Consider the following 22041-nt stretch of genomic DNA (forward strand, 5'->3'; position numbering starts at 1 on the left):
AAAATGCTGCAGAACCATCTTTTCTGTTAGAAATAATTTACTGATTAAAAAAAAATTATGAAGGAAAACAGTACATTAATTTCCCTCTGGGCCCCTTCTAGTTTTAAAAAAAGAAGCACATTGAGTTAAATGCTCAACTCACAGCCTTCCTTGTAACAAAAGAAAAGTAAGCCTTTGCTTTATTTTTGACTTTTGATTACTTGTCCTCTAATTCACTGTAGTTATACACATGCTAATCCATCCATTGCCTATTTCCTGCATACACGTTAAAACGGGGACAATAGTTTAAGAGCTATATTTAGATAAGGAACCTTCCTTTGAAGCTGAAAATACCAAAAGGTTGGGAGTTGGGCTATCTGGTGTTATATGAACAGGAATAAAATTTCATAGTTTAAATTGTAAATCATATTTATGGATTATCTCATATAATTCCTATGAAAATCTTATTAAAGTTGGAAGACATTATTATACCCATTTTTTTCCTTTGTATTGAATTTATTAGGGTGACACAGGTTAACAAAATTGAACAGGTTTCAGGTGCACAATTCCACAACACATCATCTGTAGTGTATTGTGTGTTCACCGCCCCAAGTCAAGTCTCCTTCCATCACCATTTATCCCCCCATACCTTCCTCCACCTCCCCCCATATGATATCCATTTTAAATATTTTAAAACAGAGTGTTGAACTAAGGGTCTTACCAAGGGTCACACTGCATGTAAGAAAGAATCAGAACACAGCCTGGACAGGAGTGGCTTAGCCATTGAGCATCGACCTAGGATCCAGAAGATCTCAGTTCGATTCCCAGTGAGGGCACATGCCCGGGTTGCGGGCTTGATTCCCAGTCGGGTGCGTGCAGGAGGCAGCCGATCAATGACTCTCTCATCATTGATGTTTCTATCTCTCTTTCTCTCTCTCCTTTCCTCTCTCTGAAATCAATAAAGATATATATATATAAAGAATCAGGACACAAAAAAACAGAGAGATTTGCTCATAGCAAGTCCCAAGGACTTTCTACAATGCCACATCTCCCTTTACTACCCCACTGTGGCACATGAACAAATTAATTAACCATGTGCTGAAGTCTGATTCCCATCCCCAAACCTTCCTCCATCCCACATTTTAGCTGATGTGAAGTCTAAGAGAAAATAGATGTCAGTTTCATAAAATGTACAATTATTTTTCCTATCAGTCTTTTTTCTAAGATCAGGCCTTTTTTTCCAACTTTTACTTTGAGATAACTTTAGACTTACTTAGAATTTACAAATATAGTAAAAAGAGTTCCCTTGTACACATGTATTTTCATCCAGCTTCCCCCAGTGATAACATCTGATGTAAGTATAGTGCAATTATCAAAACCAGGAAGTTGGTATGGACACACGTTACTAACTAGACTGTAGACATTCAGATTTCACCAATTTTTGCATGCACTCAATTTTTTCTGTATATACCACGTTGAAATTTTATCACGTATATAGATTAATTTAACAATCACAATCAAGATACAAAACTTTCCCATCACCCTAAAGTATCTTGGAATCTATCCCTTGTATTGTCTCTTTAGAGTCACTTTCCCAATCTTAACCCCTGGGAATCATGAATCTATTCTCCATCACTATAATTTTGTCATTTTTAAAATGTTAAATAAATGGAATCATACAGTAGAGGCCTTTTGAAATTGGCTTTTTTCCCCCACTCAGCATAATGCTCTTGAGATCCATCCAAGTCACTGCATGTATCAGTAGTTCATTCCTTTTTACTGCTGAATAGTATTCCATAATATAGATGTACCACAGTTTATTTATCCATTTACCTATTAAAGGTCAATGGGTTGTTTCTTGATTTTGGCTATTGCAAATAAGGGTGCTATGAATATTCATGTACAGATATTTGTATGAACATAAGTTTTTATTTCTCTAGGGTAAATACCCAGGAGTGAGGTTACTGGGTCATATGGTAAGTGTTTGTTTAACTTTATCAGAAACTGCCAAACTGTTTTCCAAAATGTGGCCATTCCTTTCAAAATATAAAAATGCCTAGAATATTTCATGGCAGTAAATTACATCTATGCTGACTTAAGTGACATTTTTTATTTTCATAGAAAATGATTCTGCTTTATCTGTTCTTCTATGAAAATTATTTTCATAAGAAGAAGCTTCTAAAATTCATATTTAACCATTTGGATCAATCAAACAAATGAAAATATAGTCTATTAAGGAGCAGTTCTTCATGCTCCAGTAAATGAGTATTTAACTTTGATTGTTTACGTAGATGAAGTGTTGAGAGACCAATTAATGTAAAAAGTCAATACTGTACAAATTCCTGAAGGACCATTACTTAAATCTAACTTTACTTTGTAGAAAGCCTTTTTCAAGCAAACTTTACTGAGACCAATTTTAATTATACTTGCCTGTTAAAGGATATATATACAGTTGTCCCTCAGTATCTGCAGGAGTCAGTTCCAGGAACCCCACAGATACCAAAATTCCCAGAAACTCGAGTCCCTTACATAAAATGGCCTAGTATTTGCGTATACCTACGCACCTCCTCCCCTCTGGTATAATTTGATTCATCTCCAGATTGGGTGTAATACCTAATATAATGTAAATGATATGCAGATAGTTGTTATACTATATTATTTAGGGAATAATGGCAAGAAAAAAGTCTACATGTTCAGCACAGACACAGCCATCCTAGGCCTAACTTCATAGTACATGTCAGCAACAACATAAGTTTTTTTCTTTCAAATATTTTTGATACCCAGTCAGTTGAATCCATGGATAGGGAACCCATGGGTATGGAGGGCCAACTGGAAGCACATTATTTAGAGCCTTAAAGCACAACTCCTACAGGAAAAAGAGTTTAAAATTACCACCAAGGCCCAGTGGATCTTTATAGCAAAATTAGCCCCAATATTCATCATTCTGATGTGATCTAAAAAGAGGTCATTTGTTCTCCCTAATCCCATACCTTTCAGAAATCCCTATTTTCTTAAAACTCAGACTGCTTTTCCTCCATAATTTTCTTTAATGCCTCCCAATGGATTCTTCATCACCATCAACAGAAAAGTCATGTTCTGAAAAGTTAATAACAACCCCATGTGGTCAAATTCATGAATTTCAACTTCATCCTCACTGTGACATTCATGAATTTCAACTTCATCCGTAAGTGATGCTGGAACAACTAATTACTCAGTTGGAAAAAGATCAATTTGATTCATATATATCTTACCATATTCGAAGACAAACTCCAAATAAATCAAAGATTTAAATTAAATAAAACTATAAAAACTGGATAGCAGAAATGGGTAAATTTTTTTGTAAACCAGACCTTTCTAACTGCAACTAAAAATACAGAAGCTATAGAAGAAAAGATTGATAAATTTAGACTACATAAAAATTAAAAATTGATAAAATTAGGCTACATAAAATCAAAAAATGCTGTATAAAAAAAAAAAAGCAAAGTCAAAAGACAAATGTGGGAAAATATTTACAACTATTAGAGACAAAGAGTCATTTAAAATGTAAGGAGCTCTAGAAATTCAGACGAAAATTCAACATCCCAGTAGAAAATAAAAGATGTCAAATGAGCCTTGGCCAGTATTTCCCAGTGGTTGGAGCATTGGCCCAAGGACCTAACGGTCATGGGTTTGATTTCTGCTCAAGGGTGTGTACCTCAGTTACAAGTTCAATCTCTCGTCCCCATTGAGGCACATGTGGGAGGCAACCAGTCGGTGTGTCTCTCACATCAATCTCTCTCTCTCCCCTTCCCTTTTATTCTCTCTAAAAATCAATGGATTCTGGCCAGGCATGGCTCAGTGGTTGAGCCTTGACCTAGGATCCAGGAGATGGAGGTTCTTCTATTCCTGGTCAGGGCACATGCTCAGGTTATGGCCTTGATCCCCAGTGGGGGGCATGCAGGACGCAGCTGATCAATGACTCTTATCATTGATGTTTCTATATCGCTCTCTACTTCTTCTTTCCTCTCTCTAAAACCAATAAAGATATATTTTTTAAAAATTAAAATTAAAAAATTAAAATCAATGGAAAAATATCCTCTGGTAAGGATTAAAATTAAAAAAAAATTTTAAAGATTTCAAATGAATATGAACAGATAGTTCACAGAAAAAGGAATACCTGTATTTCTCTTTAACATACTCAATTTCACTCATAAAAAAAATAAATGCAAAGGATAGTATTTTCTCACCTATCAGATTGGCAAAAATCCAAAATCTGACCACACATTTTTTAGTGAGGAAATAGGCATTTATACCCCATAGAGTGCAAATTGTCAGTATCTCCTTATGGAAAAGTGTCAGTATCTCCTAAAATTACAAGGCATTTACTCTTCAGCTCAGAAATTTACTTCCTAATAGTTTCATTAATTTATAGTAAGTATTCAGTGTAGCTGAATAAACTAAGAATACAATAAATAAAATGCAATGAAGAAGATATTTCTGTATAGCTATAGACGGAAATATTTCAGGATATATTAAGTGAAAGGGGGGAAATGTAATATGCAGTGTGCTACATTTTTGTATAAGAAAATAGAAAATAAGTATATAGTCATGTTGCTTTTTATTTGTATTAAGAAACATTAGACAGGTTCTTAACATTTTTTTAAGTGTTCATTGGAGGATAAAGAGCAGAGGCAAAGTGAATGGGGACAAGGGTGGGAGCAAGATTGTTCATCATTTTCTCTTTATATAATTTTGACATTTAAACCATACAAACATATTAACTATTCAAAACCTACTTGAAAAGAATGTTGCCTGCACTTAGCACAGTGTAAGTGTTGACTATTATTATCATTATTGCCTAGCAATATTGGGATGGGCCAATCAGTTCCTATAATGAACAGTTGTACAGAATCTCGCACTGGGGGCATTTGTATCATTGCAACAGGTGATGCTAAAGGTAACTTACCATAGGATTTTCATGGAAATGTCCTCAGTCCTGAGGGGAAGTAACACAGAACAGCATTCTTAACTCTCTTAACAAAGTTCTGTCCTGAAAGATTTTCTACGATTGGCCTTAATGTGCTCTCCCCACATTTCTTTAATTTTAAACTTGGAATTTTGGTTGTAACTTCTCAAAAGATTGTCCAAGAAGATTAAATAAGATAATACATGTAAAATGCTTAGTGCCTGGCATGTAATAAGTACACCATAACTGTTAGTGAGGGTAAACTGAATCATAAAAGTAATGGGTTCAGTCTGATCTCTGATCAGTCCTAGAATCAATAAATACAAGCCAAAGAAAAATTATCAACTCGATAAGACCTCTTCATATGTGTTTGTTGGTTCTTTTCTCTCAATCAATACTAATTTCCTAGAATTTTAGAGTCTATGTATCTTAAATAAGAATATATATTTTCAAAGAGGAGGGATGAGGACGGGACTATTCCAGGTACTTTTTGAGTCTAGAGCTCTTAAGATGTGATAATTTCAGACATGGATGTGTTATGGTACCTAAAGGATGTTGGATTAATAAGAAGGGGCTTTGAAGCTTTGTTTTTAACTGGTTGTCTATTATGGCTTAACCTACGTTTCTCCTGGGTTTTCCTGGCCCTTTAACTAGGTTAACTGACCCTGCACTGTGCTCCTTGTATTTCCCCTATCATAGCATTCGTCACCTATGATTGTGGTTATTCCATTCAGCATCTTCTATGCCAAATGTCCTCTCAACCCCGTGTGGACAGGATGTCATCTGTCTTGTCCACCCTTCCAAGTCCCATCTGTGCCCTTTACTACTGTATACCCAGGTCCTAGCAGTTTCTGGCCACAGTAAATGTGGACTGAGTGAATAAAAAATTCCAAAAGTTGCAAGCTAGTAGACATTCACATGCAGAGTCACACCCACCCCCAATTGCATCCTCTACATACACAATGTAAAAACAATATGTGGAAATTAAGGGAAAAAATGTGACAATTATCCAAGCAATGCAAGAAAAAAAATAGCACCTTTACCTCAGTTATCAAGAGTTTTCAGAAGAATAATTTTTGCTTGCATTTTTTGGTCTAATTGCTTCAGTTCCCTACTTTAGTTCGGTCATGTGAATGTGATGATATTTTTAAATAAAGTGCTTACTTTGCATGCTTGTAATTAATTACAGGCTCCTTTATAGGAGGCTCCTCTACCCCCATGCTGCCTTTCTTTCTATTTTTTTTACTTTTATACTATATTTGATTTTAGCCCCTACCACAGACTCCAAATCTGTGATTGGAATTTGGAGATCAAAGTACTGTAGCTAATCCTCAGGACATTTGCCCTTGTGTGACTTAAGAATCCATCTCTTATCAAGTTTCTGTGGTTTTCTGGAGTATTTACTGGTCTTACTGTTAAAATGTGCACATCTGAAACTGTTTTTGAATTACCTTTTCTTTCTCCACATTTAGTGTGTGGGAAATATCCTGCTCCGGATGCTACTAAGCTCTGTTAGGCATCTCCAGCCTCGTTATAAAGGAGTCCTCGGTTGAATTTTCACATGTTTTCAATAAACCTTGTTTTTTGTTCTCCTTGAAATGGAGCGTGTCTTATTCAACAAGCTCATGATGGTAGGAAAGGAATTGATAATGAAGGGAAAGGGAGTAAAGTAGGATTTTTCCTCATAGCTTAGAATTTGTTGGGACGCTATGTATGTTTCGCAGGCTGAGCTGCAGCTGCGGGAGTCGGTTTCCACAAATTCTAATCCTGTCCTGGCTCGTATTACCTTCTACAAGCCTCTCTGGGACACTTTTTCTTCCCTTTTAAGCACAGATAAGAACAGTAATATACTTTGTAGGGTTCATAAACAACAGCACATAAAAGCAAATATGAAATTAGAACATTCTAATTTTTTTAAGTAAAAAAAAATAATAAAAGAAAAAAAATCCAGATCCTTAATATTTTGCTCTTTAATAGCTTAAAAGAAAAGTGGGCAAATAATGTATCAAACTCTCAGTAACTGACAAGTTTAAGTGGTCAGATTCAATTTTTGTCTACAGGTTTTAAAATAATGTTAAATTACATTTTTAACGGACATGGCTTAAAGATTTGTGATTCAGCATAAATAATACAGTGCAAGAGTGGATAATATTCATAGCTTTATAGGTGCTCAAACTAATAAATATTTAAATCACACACACACGCAAAAAGAACATTCTAAAAACTGCCCTGTATCTGGTGCCAATGAAGGCAAATTTGGGCAAGGATTTTATAATTAAAGATGGAACTTAGATGTGTAATTAAACACGATTTATTTAGTTAATAACCCCCCCCCCCACAAATACAGATAGATGATATGATAGATCTGCACATAGCATCACACAGGATTTCCAAAATTATGAGTGTCAAGTATTTGTTTACTCACATTTACTCCTTTAAAGCACTATCTCCTTGGATTTAATTGACATTTACAAAACATTCCACTCCAAAGCTGCAGAATAGGCATTCTCCTCAAGTGCACATGGGACATTCTCAAAGAAAGACCACATGTTAGGACACAAAACAAGTCTCTACAAGTTCAAGAAGACTGAAATCATATCAAGGATCTTCTCAGACATTTACACCATGGAATACTATGCAGCTGTAAAAACAAAGGATCTCTTACCCTTTGAGACAACATGGTGGGACCTGGAGACTATTATGCTAAGTGAAATAAGCAGTGAGAGAAAGACAAGTGCCACATGATCTCACTCATATGTGGAATCTAATGAACAAAATAAACCGTTGAACAAAATAGATCCAGAAACATAGAAACATGGAACAGACTGAGGGATCTCAGAGGGAAGGCAGGGGTGGCTGGGTGGCTGGGGAGAGGTTAACCAAAGAATTTATATACGTATGTGCATAACCCATGGACACAGACAATAGTGTGGTGAAGGCCTGAGGGGAGGGGTGCAGGGGGGAGAGGATCAGTGGAGGAAAAATGGGACATTTGTAATACTTTCAGCAATAAAGAAACATTTTTAAAATAAATAAATAAATAAAGCACTATCTTCTCATTCTTTACAGAAGAAAAAGTCCATTTTCACACTCCAGTGTTTATCCCTAAGGATTATTCAGGAGCCTAACCTGTATCTATTTCTTATTTCTAAAAATAAGAGGTTGTGCATTGAAAGGGATTAAGACAGCCAGGTGTACCAGGTGATTCTCAATTTCCCTCGGTAATACTTAAAATGAATTCCCCATCCATAGGTGTCTTTTGCTTAGTGACATTTTAGCGGAAGCGGCATGTCCATCTGCAAAATCCAAACAGCACAGCCTATTCAAAGCACTTCCTGGAGATATCCTTTCAAAAACTTTTAGTAGTAGGTGATGATTAATCATAACCTGATGTCTGAAAACGAGTATCAAGTTTCTCAAAGAAAAATTACAGTGCCCAGCACTACTAAACTTAACCAGCTGCCAAGATTCAAAGAGCCAGTATCACTCAACTGCTTAGAATAAGTGCAAAAAGGGAGTATTGAAGTTAGGTATTTTGCTTTCACTCTGTAAATTTAAACCTGTAGTGACATTGTTTAACTGTTGATGTATAAACATTCAGGTTAGGGCACTGAACAAGATATCTAAGCATTGGATTTCATCATAGGATGTTAGGGGATTTCCAGTAGACGTTTCAACTTTGATCATTCATTGGTCAGAATCCAATTTTTTTTTTTAGACCCGCAGTCAAATACGAGTGTGGGCTCTGCTAATTGAAACTGGCTGCAGGTTTTTCATTTGGTACGTGTGAAAATAAGTGCGAGAAGAAAATAACATCTGAAGACATCAACGTGCGAAATTGCTGCTTCTAAAAACCTTTTTTGCTCTTTCTATATAAAGGAATATAATATATACGCACTGTGTCATTGCCCTGAAACGTGTCCCGAATCATCCAAAAATATGTGTGACTCTGCATCCTTTTGATTTATTGAGGACTGATGGGATTACACCTAGGTAATTTACTCAAGACACTATCGGGTGCCTTAAATAGGATGGGTTTTCCTCCTACTCGCTCACAGTGATTCTCAGAGGACAAATGCTTCTTTCCTGTTTTATAAATACAGAAGCACGGCTTCCTTACATTCTCCAGTCTGTAACCCACATCTGAAATTCAACATCTGTGATCACCTTGTGAAGCAATAGTTTCAGTAGATTACTGACACTGGAGGAGATTAGTCCTGTGGCATAAAAATAATAATAATAAACAAACAAAAACATCTATTGTCTAAGTCTGCAGCCCTGACCTCTCTCCAGAACTCCAGCTGTGTACCAGAAGTCTAGAGGGCATCCCAATATTAACGTGGCTAAAACCAAGCTGTTAACTTTACCCCTCGGATAGCCCCCTTTCTGCTCCCCCTTCCCCTGCTGCAGTATTTCCCCATCTCTGTAAATAGCACTTCCTCGCCCAATGGCTCAGCCAAAAACCCTGAGGTTACCCTTAGCTTCCCCTCCCTTGTGTCTCACCGCACAATCAATCCTTCAGCAAGTCCTGACATCTGAGCCTTCACATGTCCCAAATACAACCCCTTCTCTGCTCCTCACTTTAACCTGACTCTCCTTAAGCTGCTCTCGCCCTTTGTCCAGACCATGGCAGTGGCCTCTTAGCTGGCCTTCTGACTTCCACACCTCCCATCCAGCCCCCTCCGCATCTGTTTCTCAAAGGCAACAAAACCATCTTGTAAAATACAAATCTGATCCTGCACTCTTCTGCTCAAAACCCATCATACATAGGACATCTACCAAAGCCACCATGATCTGACCAGAGCCCACCCACCCTCACCTTTCCTAACTCCACTCAAACTAAGGTGACCTCCTCACCTCCCCTGAACACACTGATCATGCTTCTGCTTCAAGGTCCTTACTTTTTTTTCTTCTTTTTAAATACTTTTTTTTATTGATTTCAGAGAGAGGAAGGGAGAGGGAGAGAGATAGAAACATCAATGATGAGACAGTCATTGATCTGCTGCCTCCTGCACGCCCCCTGCTGGGGATCAAGCATGCAACCCGAACATGTGTCCCAACTGGTAATCGAACCCCGATCTCCCGGATCATAGGTCAATGCTCAAACCACTGAGCTACACCAGCTGGGCCAAGGTCCTTACATTTTAATAGCAAAAATTTAGTAGCCTAAAGTTCATTACCAGGTTGTTGGCTAAGTAAATAAATTCATTACATTTTTTTCCTATCTTATACACATGTCCAATGTTTGATAGTTTATAGCAGTCATTACTTTTATAATGTTAAAACATGCATTTCATTAAACTATCCAAAGTTTAGCTTATAGTGAAGCCACTAAGAAAGCTCAGTGAATTGGAACAAAAACAGTGGTGGGAGAGGATACAATCGCAAGGAATATTGTATTTGTTGCGCTTCTGTTTTTCCCAGAGATGACAAGATGTAATGACTTTAAAGTGCAAAAGGAAAATGTATGTCAGCTATTAAGGAAAACTTTTCTGAGACTCTAGTCAGTTTCTAGGAGTCAAGATGTACCCTCTTTGTGGTTTACCTCTAGAGAATGTACCTGTCCTTACAGTTACTGGTTTAAAAGTGTTCAACCATGCTTTGTTTAATCCATATGACTTAGCTCTTTCCATTATTATTTTAAATTAAGCCAAATGTAGTAAAATACAGTAGGCCCCATTAGTTTCATTTCTGCAGATTCAACCAACCTCAGATCATAAATATTTGGGCGGGGGGGCAGTTTACGTTGCTAATGTGTACTACGTAGTTAGGCCTATGATGGTTGCGTCTGTATTGAACATGTACAGGCTTTTTTGTCTTGTTGTTATCCCCTAAACAACAACTGTTTACATAACATTTACATTGTATTAGGTATTATATGGAACCTAGAGATGATTTAAAGTATACAGGAGGATGTGTGTAGATCGTATGCAAATACTACATCATTTTATATAAGGGACTTGAGCATCCATGGATTTTTGTATCCACGGGAGATCCTGAAACCAAAACCCCACAGACACCAAGGGACAACTGTATACTTTCTAATAGGTACATTGTGTTGTGTAATTGTAGCAACAAAATACAGCCCATCAAGTTCAGATATACAATTGACCTTGCTTTAACCCAGTCTTAGGGTGTATGATAGGGTACCTTTGAATGTGGATCCACCTTATAATGAGGGCTTTTCAGTATTTCAGTGACCGATCTCTCTCACACAGGGTCCAGGATGATGAATTTATACTGATTTTGTAAATAATAGTGGAGCAAAGTTCCACTGGAGTCTCATAATAAGCTCTTTTATAGTCCCTATGTGTCTTAAATATCATTACAGTTTTTACTTTGTTCAAATCTTTGCAGCCTCCTCAAATCTCAAGAATTCGTCCATAAATCATTCTAAGTGATTCAGTAAGTATGTGAGCCTACTTCCTAATACCTTATAAGCCTATATTTCACATTTCTAATGGGCTGCTTGTAATCAATAACTATTTCTTCACTACTTCCTAACTTGTTCACATCTGTTTCTTTTGGGAGAGGCGGATTTTAAGAGCTCAGGATTAGATGCTTTTTTTTTTTCATGTAATTTGGAGCTCCTCCTTATTTATTAGCAGTTCCATTTCTTTCTCTAGCCCCATTTTCTCTTGAGGTATCCATAAAAGCACCATCTGTTTTAGTATCATTTAATGCCTGCCTTATCCTCCTTGCACTTGTCTTTTTCCTGAATGCCTTATGCAGTAATGATTTATTCCTGCTTTATTATCCACTCACTTTCTCAACCTATCCCTTTCTCCCCTCCCTCATCACCCTCACCCCAACCTGTGTCACCCTGGATTTTCTTTATCCAAGGAATAGTGTACTTCTTAAGGGCACAACTTTGGTGTCAAATAAAGGCCAGCTCAGCCTCTTATGGAATTGGACCTTGGCTTATAGACCACTGCAAGCCTTAGTTCTTCATTTGTAAGAAGACGGTAATAATTCTCTATCTACCTCATAGGGTTGTGTGGACTAAATTTTAAAATGAACATCAGACTTCCCAACATTGGTACTACTGGCATTTGGGGCTGGGTCATTCTTTATTCTAGGGGCTGTTCTGGGCATTGTAGGATGTTTTGGAACAACCGTGGCCTCTACCACTAGTTGCCAGTAGCAACCCCCTTCACAGTTAGGACAACCAAATAGTATGTCTCCAGACATTGCCAAATGTCCCTTGGAAAGCAAAATTGACAATCATTTATGTACATAAAGAATTTAGCACAATGCTTGGTACATAGTAGTGATTAAATAAATATTTGTGATAGATTGATGATTAGGTGGATGATGAATGAATATTCATTTCTAATGCAAGTGTCTAGTATAATACTGGACACTTGATTAACTGCTTAACTCATGAATGGTTAAACAACTGAATCTGAAACCCATAAGCTTCAAGGGCTGTCTATAGTTTCTTCCTTATACTAAAATGTGATAAAGCACCTTTAGACAATTAACTAATTGCACAGCTTAAGCTATTCCACCCAATTTTTTCCCAGCTTTATTGAGATATAATTGACATACAACTCTGTGTAAGTTAAAATTGTATTGATTTGATACACTTATATATTGTAAATTGATTATTAACTAACACATCCATTACATCACATAGTTACCATTTCCTTTTTTGTGGTGAAAACATGTAAATCTACTCTCTTAGAAACTTTCCAGTGCATAATACAGTATTTTAAGTATAATCACCATGCTGTATATTAAATTTCCAGAACTTATTCATCTTATAACTAGAAGTTTGTAATTTTTGACCAACATCTCCTCATTCCCCCCCATTCCAACCCTCACCCCCTAGTAACCATAATTCTAGTCTCTGTATATATGAGTTCAACTTTTTTAGATTCCACATATAAGTGATATATATATTTGTCTTTGTCTAACTTATTTCATTTAGTATAATGTTCTCTGTCCATCCATGTTGTTGCAAATGTTAGGATTTCCTTCTTTCTCATGGCTAAACAATATTCCATTACATATAATATATATGTAATATAATATATATATAATCTTCTTTATCCATTAAGTTTATGAACATTTAAGTTGTTTTCATATCTTTGCTCTTGAGAATAATGCTGCAGTAAACATGGATGTACAGATATCTCTTCAAGGTCTTGTTTTAATTACCTTTGGATATATACCCATAAATGGGATTGCTGGATCATGTGCTAGTTATATTTTTGCCCAATATCTCATGCTTATGTTTATAGGTATAACCCACAGACACAGACATTGGTATGGGGAAGGCCTGGGGGTGGGGTGGATGTGGAGTGGAGGGCATCAATGGGGGGGAGGGGAACATCTGTCATACTTTCAACAATAAAGATTTAAAAAATAAAATTTTTTTAATTTTTTTTAAGAACCTCCATGCTTTTTTCATAGTGGCTACACCAACCTGCATTCCCACCAAGAGCGCACTAGGGTTTCCTTTTCTCCACACCCTCACCAGCACTTGCCATCGCTTGTCCTTCTTATAATAGCCATTCTAACAGGCGTGTATGTGTGTAATTTTATTTTCTTGTGGTGTCCTTGTCTGGTTTCAGTGCCAGGGTGATGCTGGCCTTATAAAACGAGTGTGAAAGTGTTCTGTGCTCTTCTCTTTTTAGGGTGGGGTAGGAGGTTGGAGGGTTTGAGAAGGATTGAGATTAATGCTTCTTTAAATGTTTGGTGGAATTCACCAGGAAGCCACGTGGTCCGGGACTTGTTTGGTGAGAGGATTTTGAATACTGATTCAATCTTTTTACTAGTCATTGGTCTGTTTAAGCGTTCTGTTGCTTCATGACTCAGTCTTGGTAGGTTGCATGTCTGTAGGAATTTATCCATTTCTTCTGATTGTCTGTTTCCTTAAGATTTATTTCTAAAGGTTTATTTTGTTCTTTTGTTTGGAATCTATTCCTCTGTTTCTTCACTTTCCTTGACTCTCCATGTTGGTTTCTATATATTAGATAAAAGAGTCACCTCTCCCAGTCTTGACAAGCTGGTCTGATGTAGGAGATCAGTCTCACCAATCAGCCTAGCCTGTGTTTCTGGTTATCGATCAAACATTTGCTATTGTCTAGCCACTTTCTTAGTTCTTACTGGCTCCAGGTAGTTAAGCATGTGCCAGGGCTGGTCCCTTAGGCAGCAGCTAGGGAAGAATGATGTTAGGCCTCTGGCTGGGAGAAACTGGGAAGCGAGCATTTTACCTGCTCCCTCAGTGCTGGGTCCCGTGTAAAATTCGGGGCGTGGTCCTGAGCCCATTAAGAAGTTCTTTGTTTGCTGTAGTTTTATGGGCCTCATGAATACAAGCCCCATTGACTATCAGGACCGGATGATCCAGGCGCCTTCCCTTGGGCAGCAGCCTCAAAAGCTGAGGCACCAGATGTGTGTACAAGCTTCTTCCAGGAAGACTGGCAGCTTGGAGAGGGCTAGAGGGAGAGGGCAGGGGAGGTGTCCTCCGGCTTTCCTGGTCTCCAGGGAGGACTGCAGCCAGTCCCTAGATGCCTGGTAACTTAGAAGCGTGACCCTCAGGCAGTGTTGAAGTGTGCAAATAGAATCCTTTCAGGGAAAAACGGAGATGAGCATTTCTGCCTACTTCCTCTGCACTGAGCACTGTGGGATAGCCACAGCTAGCGCTCACGCCCATTAATAACTGCTTCTTTGTTTGCTATAGTTTTGTGGGCCTCGTGGATGCAAGTGTCATTGGTTTTCAGAGATAGGTGTTTTTAGGAGCCTGAGTCTTAAAAATTGGGGTATTGGATGTGGGGTCCAAACCCTTAGATGCTCAGGGAGAAGCTGGGAGTTGGGGGTTCCTTCCCAATTGTGTGGCATTATGTTGGGAATGGGGTTTATGACAAGAGTGTGTCTCAGCCTTTCCTACTGATTTCAGTGTGGGTATTTTCTCATTCAACTGATATGTGTGCATTCCAGCTTGTTTCTGGATTTCCCTCAGGGGGAATTATTCCCTGTGTGGCTGTTCATTCAGTGTGTCTGTGGGAGGAGGAGAGTTCAGGAGCCTCCTATGTTGCCATCTTTAAAGACTGCCCCTCCCCCAATTTTATAAAAAGTAAATCTTAGCGAGATTTGCTTTTAATAAACTTTAATGGGTAATAGCTGTGAACTATTATATTGCATTTGAATTCAGTGCTGAATATTGAAGTGGTCGTCGACTAACTAAAGAGTATTTTAGATTGATACTTCCAGTTATTACATCACTGATGTGGTAAGAGACCAAGGCTCAAGCTACCTTTAAGTGCTTATTCAACTGAGTTCATTCTATAAATACTTACTGAATGTCTACCATGTTTCAGGCACTGTTCTAGGCCCTTGGGAAACAAGTATCCAACTTTGTGGAACCTCCATTCTATAAAGTAATATGCCACAAAAATAATAAATACATAAATAAAAGTAAAGATTACTTATAACTTCTAAAATATTAGCCTAGGAAATATCCTAGGTGGTACTGACAGCAAAATTCCAGTAGATGACTTGCAACCCAAACAGAGACATTTCTGCGACTGCATTCGTTATTGGCTGTTTAGTAGCTCATTTATTATTTCATTTTACTAAACCCTGACATTCTCTTCTGATCTGAATTACAATGAGGATATTAAATTAAATCTGTGGTCACCTTTGCATATTTTGTGACTTCAAACAGTTAGATTATGATTCACTGTATGCATAATTTTTTTTAATTGTCTCAAACCAGTAGTGTTCTTTGTACTTTTTCTAGGTTTTCTCTAATGAACCAACTTTGTAGCATATTTTTTGTGCTGCAGCCTAACAGAGCTATAGCTGATTTTTTTAAACTCATACAATATATGCCTCACCTTTTTCATCTGTAAAATGGGATCTGTAGGCTACGTAGCCAACATGGCTGTTATACAGATTCAGTAATATAACATTTGGAAACACTTAGAACTAAAGAAAGTGCAGACACATGGCAAGTTTTAAATGCTGTATTTTCTGTACCCCCATTAGTCATTTACTTATTTCTAATATTTTAACACAGTAAATGGGGTATTATATATTTTTCTTTCCTTTGAACACTTGGGAGGAAGCAAGATTACAATGAAAAATAAAAGCAAGTGTATATCCAGCAGGACCATATGCAGAATATCTCCTTGTAAACCGCTTGTCTCAAGAGTAAATCCCTTCAAATGATGAAAACCGAGATATTTTCACATTTACTTCTTTCTTTGAAGTTTTCTCTCTGGTTTCAAAAGACATAATCATTGTTATAAAATTCCAACATTAAAATGAATAACAATGAATTTATTTTTTTAAATAAATGTATGCTCACAGCAAGATAAGATTTCACTTTTGAGTTATAGAACAATATCTTTTAAACTTTTTTGTTGATTGCTATATTTTTTAATAAATAAATAAAATTCCAGCACTAGGGAAATTAATAACTTAGAAAGTGTAAAAACCTATTTATCTGAACTTGGACTCTTTATCCCTAGAGATAATTAATGGTAATAATCTGTGTATGTTTTCACATGTTTTTCCTAGTTATATAGTATATATTTATTAAACTAAGATCACACTGTACATACTGCTTTGCACCTGGCTTTTATTCACTTATATACTGTCTTCGGTGTTTGTGTCAACACATTTAATTCCTTCTCATTTCAACAGCTGCAGAGAGCAGCAACTCAAGAATGCACTTGTGGCCTCTCTCTGTACCTCCCCACAGAGCCGCAGAGCATTCAGATCTGTTGGGGAAAAGCCTCTCTGCTGGCCTCTGTACTGCCATCTACCCCCTCTCCCTCCCTCGCAAAGTCCTGACCCAAAGGGGCACCAGGAGAGTGAGTCAGAAGATCTCAGTCCACGCCAGCAGACCGCAGCTTTTCGAGCGCAGGGAGGACTGAGCTGAGTAATGAGCACGCATCCCTCTAGCAGCTAATCCTAAGGATCGCAGACATTATAAAGCAACGCCCTTGAAGTGGAACTCCTCTGCGGAGTGTGGGTGCCCAGTCATGCACAGTCCACTTGAAGCAGGAGGGAAAGTTTATTTGAGGATGTCAAGGTCAGGCTAACTTATTCTAAAATTGTTATAGGAGGTCATCCATCCCCGCTTCACGCACCCCACTTCAAAGCCTATTTTCCATCATTCAGATACTTACCCTGGGAGCGATTAAGTCTTTTTTTATCTCTTCCATGCTTTCATTGGCCACATTTTTTTTCTCTTTTCAGTTTACAAAGGGGCAGATTTTTTAAGCCAAATGCCAATATGCCAAATATTAATTCCCATGCAATGCACAGTGTGTATAATTACATACTCTATTGTAACAAATGTAATGTTCTTTTATCTGTGCACCAAACTTACACATAATTGACTGACCAGGTATAAAGTGTACTCCGTGCAAAAAGCTTAGCGTATCCAGCTTAGTTGAGGCCTTTGTTAAACAGAATGTAAAGCTGCAGACTCTGCAACATAAGGGCATTTTTTGCAGACGGGAGTTCCAAGCTTCTTTGTCAAGGAAACAAGAGGCACGATTATACCAAGTGGCACTGTCATGGCTGGACAGGCCGTGATGCCGCTGTGGCATCAACCAGGACCCCGAGGTGCTAAGGCTGAGGAGGAAGCTGCCTTCTGCCACCAGGAATGCTGAGGAAGCCAGGGATGTTGGGGACAGCTGCCCACAGCTTCAGGGCGCCCTCGAACACCAAATTCTCTGCAGTCCATTGCCGCTTTGTTGAGGGTTAAGTAGTAAGCGGTTCCCGGTTGCACAGGGAAAGCACAGAATGATCATGGCTCAGAACTAAGGCAGTAGATAGGCCCCTCTCTCTGCCTTCTCGCTCTTCAGTCGTCACAGAGCCCAAGCAGGCTATGCCTTGCTGGGGTTCGAGATCCGGATTATTGGTACCTCGCATAGGTCCAAGTGAGCCTTTCTGAAATATTGTTTTGAGAAATAAAAATGCCTTGTCATGCGTCTCATGGCTGTTTCAACCTGTTTCTTTCAGATACCATTGTTCTTATCGCTTCAATAGCAGTTGTTTCTGCAAAAACTCAGGGTAACATTTTTGCCACGTCCGCACTCAGGAGTCTCCGTTTCCTACAGATCCTCCGCATGGTGCGCATGGACCGCAGGGGAGGCACGTGGAAATTACTAGGCTCAGTGGTTTATGCTCACAGCAAGGTAAGATTTACTCTGAGTCGTAGAACAAGGCTCTTTAAACGTCTTCCTTGGTTGCTGTAATATTTGATAAATCTGTCACAAGCAAACTTAGCCATTTCAGAAATTGGTCAGAGAACTTTGTAGACTCGGTATATAATGGATTATTTGAAAGTCATCATAATTTAATTGAAAGTCATCATAAATATCCAAGAAGCAGTCCAACGAATGCCATCCTGCATGGATTTGTTTTCCTTTTTCAGAGATTTCCCTCGCCTCTAAAAATCTTTCATTCCTTTTTTATCTAGGAATTAATCACAGCTTGGTACATAGGATTTTTGGTTCTTATTTTTTCGTCTTTCCTTGTCTACCTGGTGGAAAAAGACGCCAATAAAGAGTTTTCTACGTACGCGGATGCCCTGTGGTGGGGCACGGTAAGTATAAAAATCTGGTTTTATTTATTAGGTGTTGTGAAATTTTTTCCTTTGAATACAGTGTAATGATTCCTCTTAAAGGTCTCAATAAAAATATTAACTCCCAATAAAAATATTAACTCCCAAAATTAACTCCCACAAGGGAGTTATGTGCAAATATATAGCACTTACAATTGTCTAAAGAGTTTCCTCCTCTTTGTCTCAGCAAAGTTAAATTCTCTTATAAATCATTAGTAGTAATTCTTTTTTAAATATATCTTTATTGATTTCAGAGAGAAGAAAGGAGAGGGAGAGAGAGAGATAGAAACATCAATGATGAGAGAGTCATTGATCGAGCCCGCAACCCGGGCATGTGCCCTGACGGGGAATCAAACTCTTATCGCCTGGATCCTAGGTTGACGCTCAACTGCCGAGCTACGCCCGGCCGGGCAGTAGTAATTTTTTAGTACTAGATTGTTGCCAAAATAAAAATATATTATTTTGAACTGTGATTAAAATGTTGATAGTTTGTTTGTTCGTTTTAGCTTCGTGGAGCACAGATTTAAATTACCAAGTGCTGCATTGGTTTGCCATTCATCAAAGCATTTATCTGCCCTGGCCAGTTTTCTCCATGGTTAGAGCTTCGGCCCATGGACTGAAGGGTCCCAGGTTCCATTCCAACCAAGGGCACGTACCTCTGTTACAGGTTCGATCCCCGGCCCCAGCTGGGGACACGTGCAGGAGACAACCAAGCAATGTGTCTCTCTCACATCAATGTTTCTCTCTGTCTGTCTCATTCCCTTCCACTCTCTCTGAAATGCAATGGAAAAAAATATCCTCAGGTGAGGATTTAAAAATAAAAATCTGATGTAAAAAATAAGGAAATGGTAGCTGAACAAAAATTAGAAAAGTGAACTTATGGCACAAAAAGTGAAAAAGAGAAGACTAGTAACCATCTGTGAGATCAGAGGCTATAGACACCCAATTACAAAACTTTCCATTCAAAAACTTACTTTTCCTTTATATTTTTATTAAAGGATACTCTTCCAAACAAATCAGAGTAATCATGACTCATTCAGAAAGAAAATAAACATGTGCTAAAGATTTTAATTCATTTATTTATTATTTAAGTAAGTATTAATAAGGACACCTGTAAGATGTTACAAGCAGTTCAAAGGACTATATAAAGAACAGAAAAATATCAAGATCAGGAATATTGAAATGAGTATGCAAAAAGCTGTGGCACAGCCACACGATGGAATACTACGAGGCTGTGAAAAAGAAGGAACTCTTACCTTTTGGGACAGCATGGATGGACCTGGAGAGTATTATGCTAGTGAAATAAGCCAGTCAGAGAAAGACAAGTACCATATGATTTCACATATATGTGGAATCTAATCAACAAAATAAACTAAAAAACAAAATAGAAACAGACTCATAGATACAGAGAACAGACTGCTGTCTGAGGTGAGGGGTGTTGGGAGCTGGGTGAAAAATGTGAAGGGATTAAAGGGGAAAAAATCATAGACACAGGCAACAATATGGTGATCACTAGAGGGAAAGAGAAGGGGAGAGAGGTGGGAGAGGGCAAAGGGGGGTAAACGGTGATGGAAGGAGTCTTGACTTGCGGTGGTGAACACACAATACAGTATACAGATAATATATTATAGAAATGTACACCTGAAATCTATATAATTGTATTAACCAATGTCACCCTAATAAATTCAATACAAATTTTTTTTAATTTTTAATTTTCATTTTTGACACTATTACAGATGACCCCTTTTTCCCCCTTGCCTACCACACCCGTATCTTTGGTCCAACAAAGTTAAGTTTTCTTATAAATCATTAGCAATATTTCTTGAATGCTAGATTGTTGCCAAAATAAAAATAAACCATTTTCTTAGACTGATTAAAACACTGACAAGTTGTTTGTTTTAACTTTGGGGAGCACGGGTTTCAGTTACCAGTCGTGGCATTGTTCCCCTCCTTCTCAAACCTCGTCAGCGGGAACCAGAACTTTTGTCAAGGACAAAGGAAATTTTGCAGGGCTTGTGTTAAGCAGAACTTGATGTTTGTTTGGTTGTATAGCAGCAATAAAATAAGAATCAAAAATGTATTCACCTGAAGATTAAGATTTTTTTTCTTAAATTGTCAAGAGTAAATGTCCACAAGACTGTGCCGTTGATAACAAAGCATTCCATTGTTATAATAATTTGCTCTCCAACACCTCTCCCCCTCCAGTCCCACAAGCAATAATGGACATTTAGAAAGGAGGAAAGTGGAAATCCCAACAGAGAGCAGTCATCTGACATTCTTAAAACACTTCTTATACGTATGTAGAGAGCAAATGAAAATCTGTGACTCGTGGTGGGATAAACTGTGTAAACTGATTAAACATTAGGAGACTTCTCCAGCCAATGAGGGGGAGAGAATTTTTGACTCAGCCTTCAAAGCAACAATTTGAATTTAAGTTTTGTTTCTGCTTCTCTCTGGCAAGTCTAACTATTTAAACTCCTGAGGCACTCAGGTGCACCTCGTCCCATTGAGATGCAGTTGTTGGTGAGTTCGGCCTGGCAGGTCTTTACCTTTTTTTCCATTTGTCTTTCTTTTCCCCTTTTTACTAATAAGAATTGTTGTATTGTGTGTTAAACAGTGTGTGGGAAACTCTTAATATATCTCTCACTTAGTCACCAGCTTGTTTCTTTTGCCAGAATAATTGGAGGAGCAGATTTTCAAAGATCGTATCTGTGACTTGGAGGGGGGGGCAGGGAGAGCAGCAGAGTTTCATCAATTTCTATTTCAATAGTGCTCTTTTGACCAAGGTTTAACCTGTACTTAACAGGCTCCTGGAATGGCCCAATTATGTCTCTAATTTTTTAAGAAAAAATTCTAGTCTTGAATATGAGAATAAAAATCTTCTAAGATGTTACGTTTCTAAGAATAAAAAATGGCCTTTTAGGTTCACAGTGGGTTTGTTGATATTAACGTATTCATTAATGAAATTGTCTAAAGTCTAAAATAATAAGAAAACAGTGAGCTTATTTCTATTCATTATAAGAATATATACTATGAAATAAAATAGATTTCGAATACTATACATTCCATAGTGTACTAATCAAGACATTAAGGAATATATGGCTGGATACATTTTAGCCAGAATTGTCCATGTTGTACATAACAGACACCTTGCTAACTATGGAAGTATCCAGGATAAATAGGGAAATGAAAGCATCCTGAAATGAGTGTTTCTCAGTGCTAGGCTTTGGTGAAAAAAAAGGAAATTTCCTATATTAAAAAAGCCCAAAGTGTTGACATTAAGTATCAAAATGCAATTTGTGGCCCAGGGTTACAGTATCCCAGTGAATTCTAAATATTAACTCTTAAACCTCTCTCATTAAGAAGATGCTGAGGGCTATTTCCAAGAGCAACTTTTGTGGGAATACAGTGGCATGATCAGCACAGCTTAAAGCCAAAAGCAATTTAAAGAAGTCTGACCTCTGAAAGTAATTCCGTACTAGTGAGTAAGAGTACTTATTAGTTCACTGAGTCAACGGGATAGCCAATA

General features: G+C 37.8%; 1 protein-coding gene across 1 annotated transcript in view; it reads left to right on the forward strand.

Annotated features, from left to right (window-relative positions):
• The window catches only part of KCNQ5 (potassium voltage-gated channel subfamily Q member 5), a 447964-nt gene that overhangs the window by 337237 nt on the left and 88686 nt on the right, over window positions 1–22041 (forward strand). Inside the window, exons 4-5 of the mRNA XM_087817475.1 lie at window positions 17909–18084; window positions 18369–18494. Of these exons, the coding sequence (XP_087673601.1) occupies window positions 17909–18084; window positions 18369–18494 (302 nt within the window). The remainder of the gene's footprint in view (window positions 1–17908; window positions 18085–18368; window positions 18495–22041) is intronic.

This window comes from Miniopterus natalensis, chromosome 5 (assembly GCF_054644295.1).
Source record: "Miniopterus natalensis isolate mMinNat1 chromosome 5, mMinNat1.hap1, whole genome shotgun sequence".
NCBI lineage: Eukaryota > Metazoa > Chordata > Mammalia > Chiroptera > Miniopteridae > Miniopterus > Miniopterus natalensis.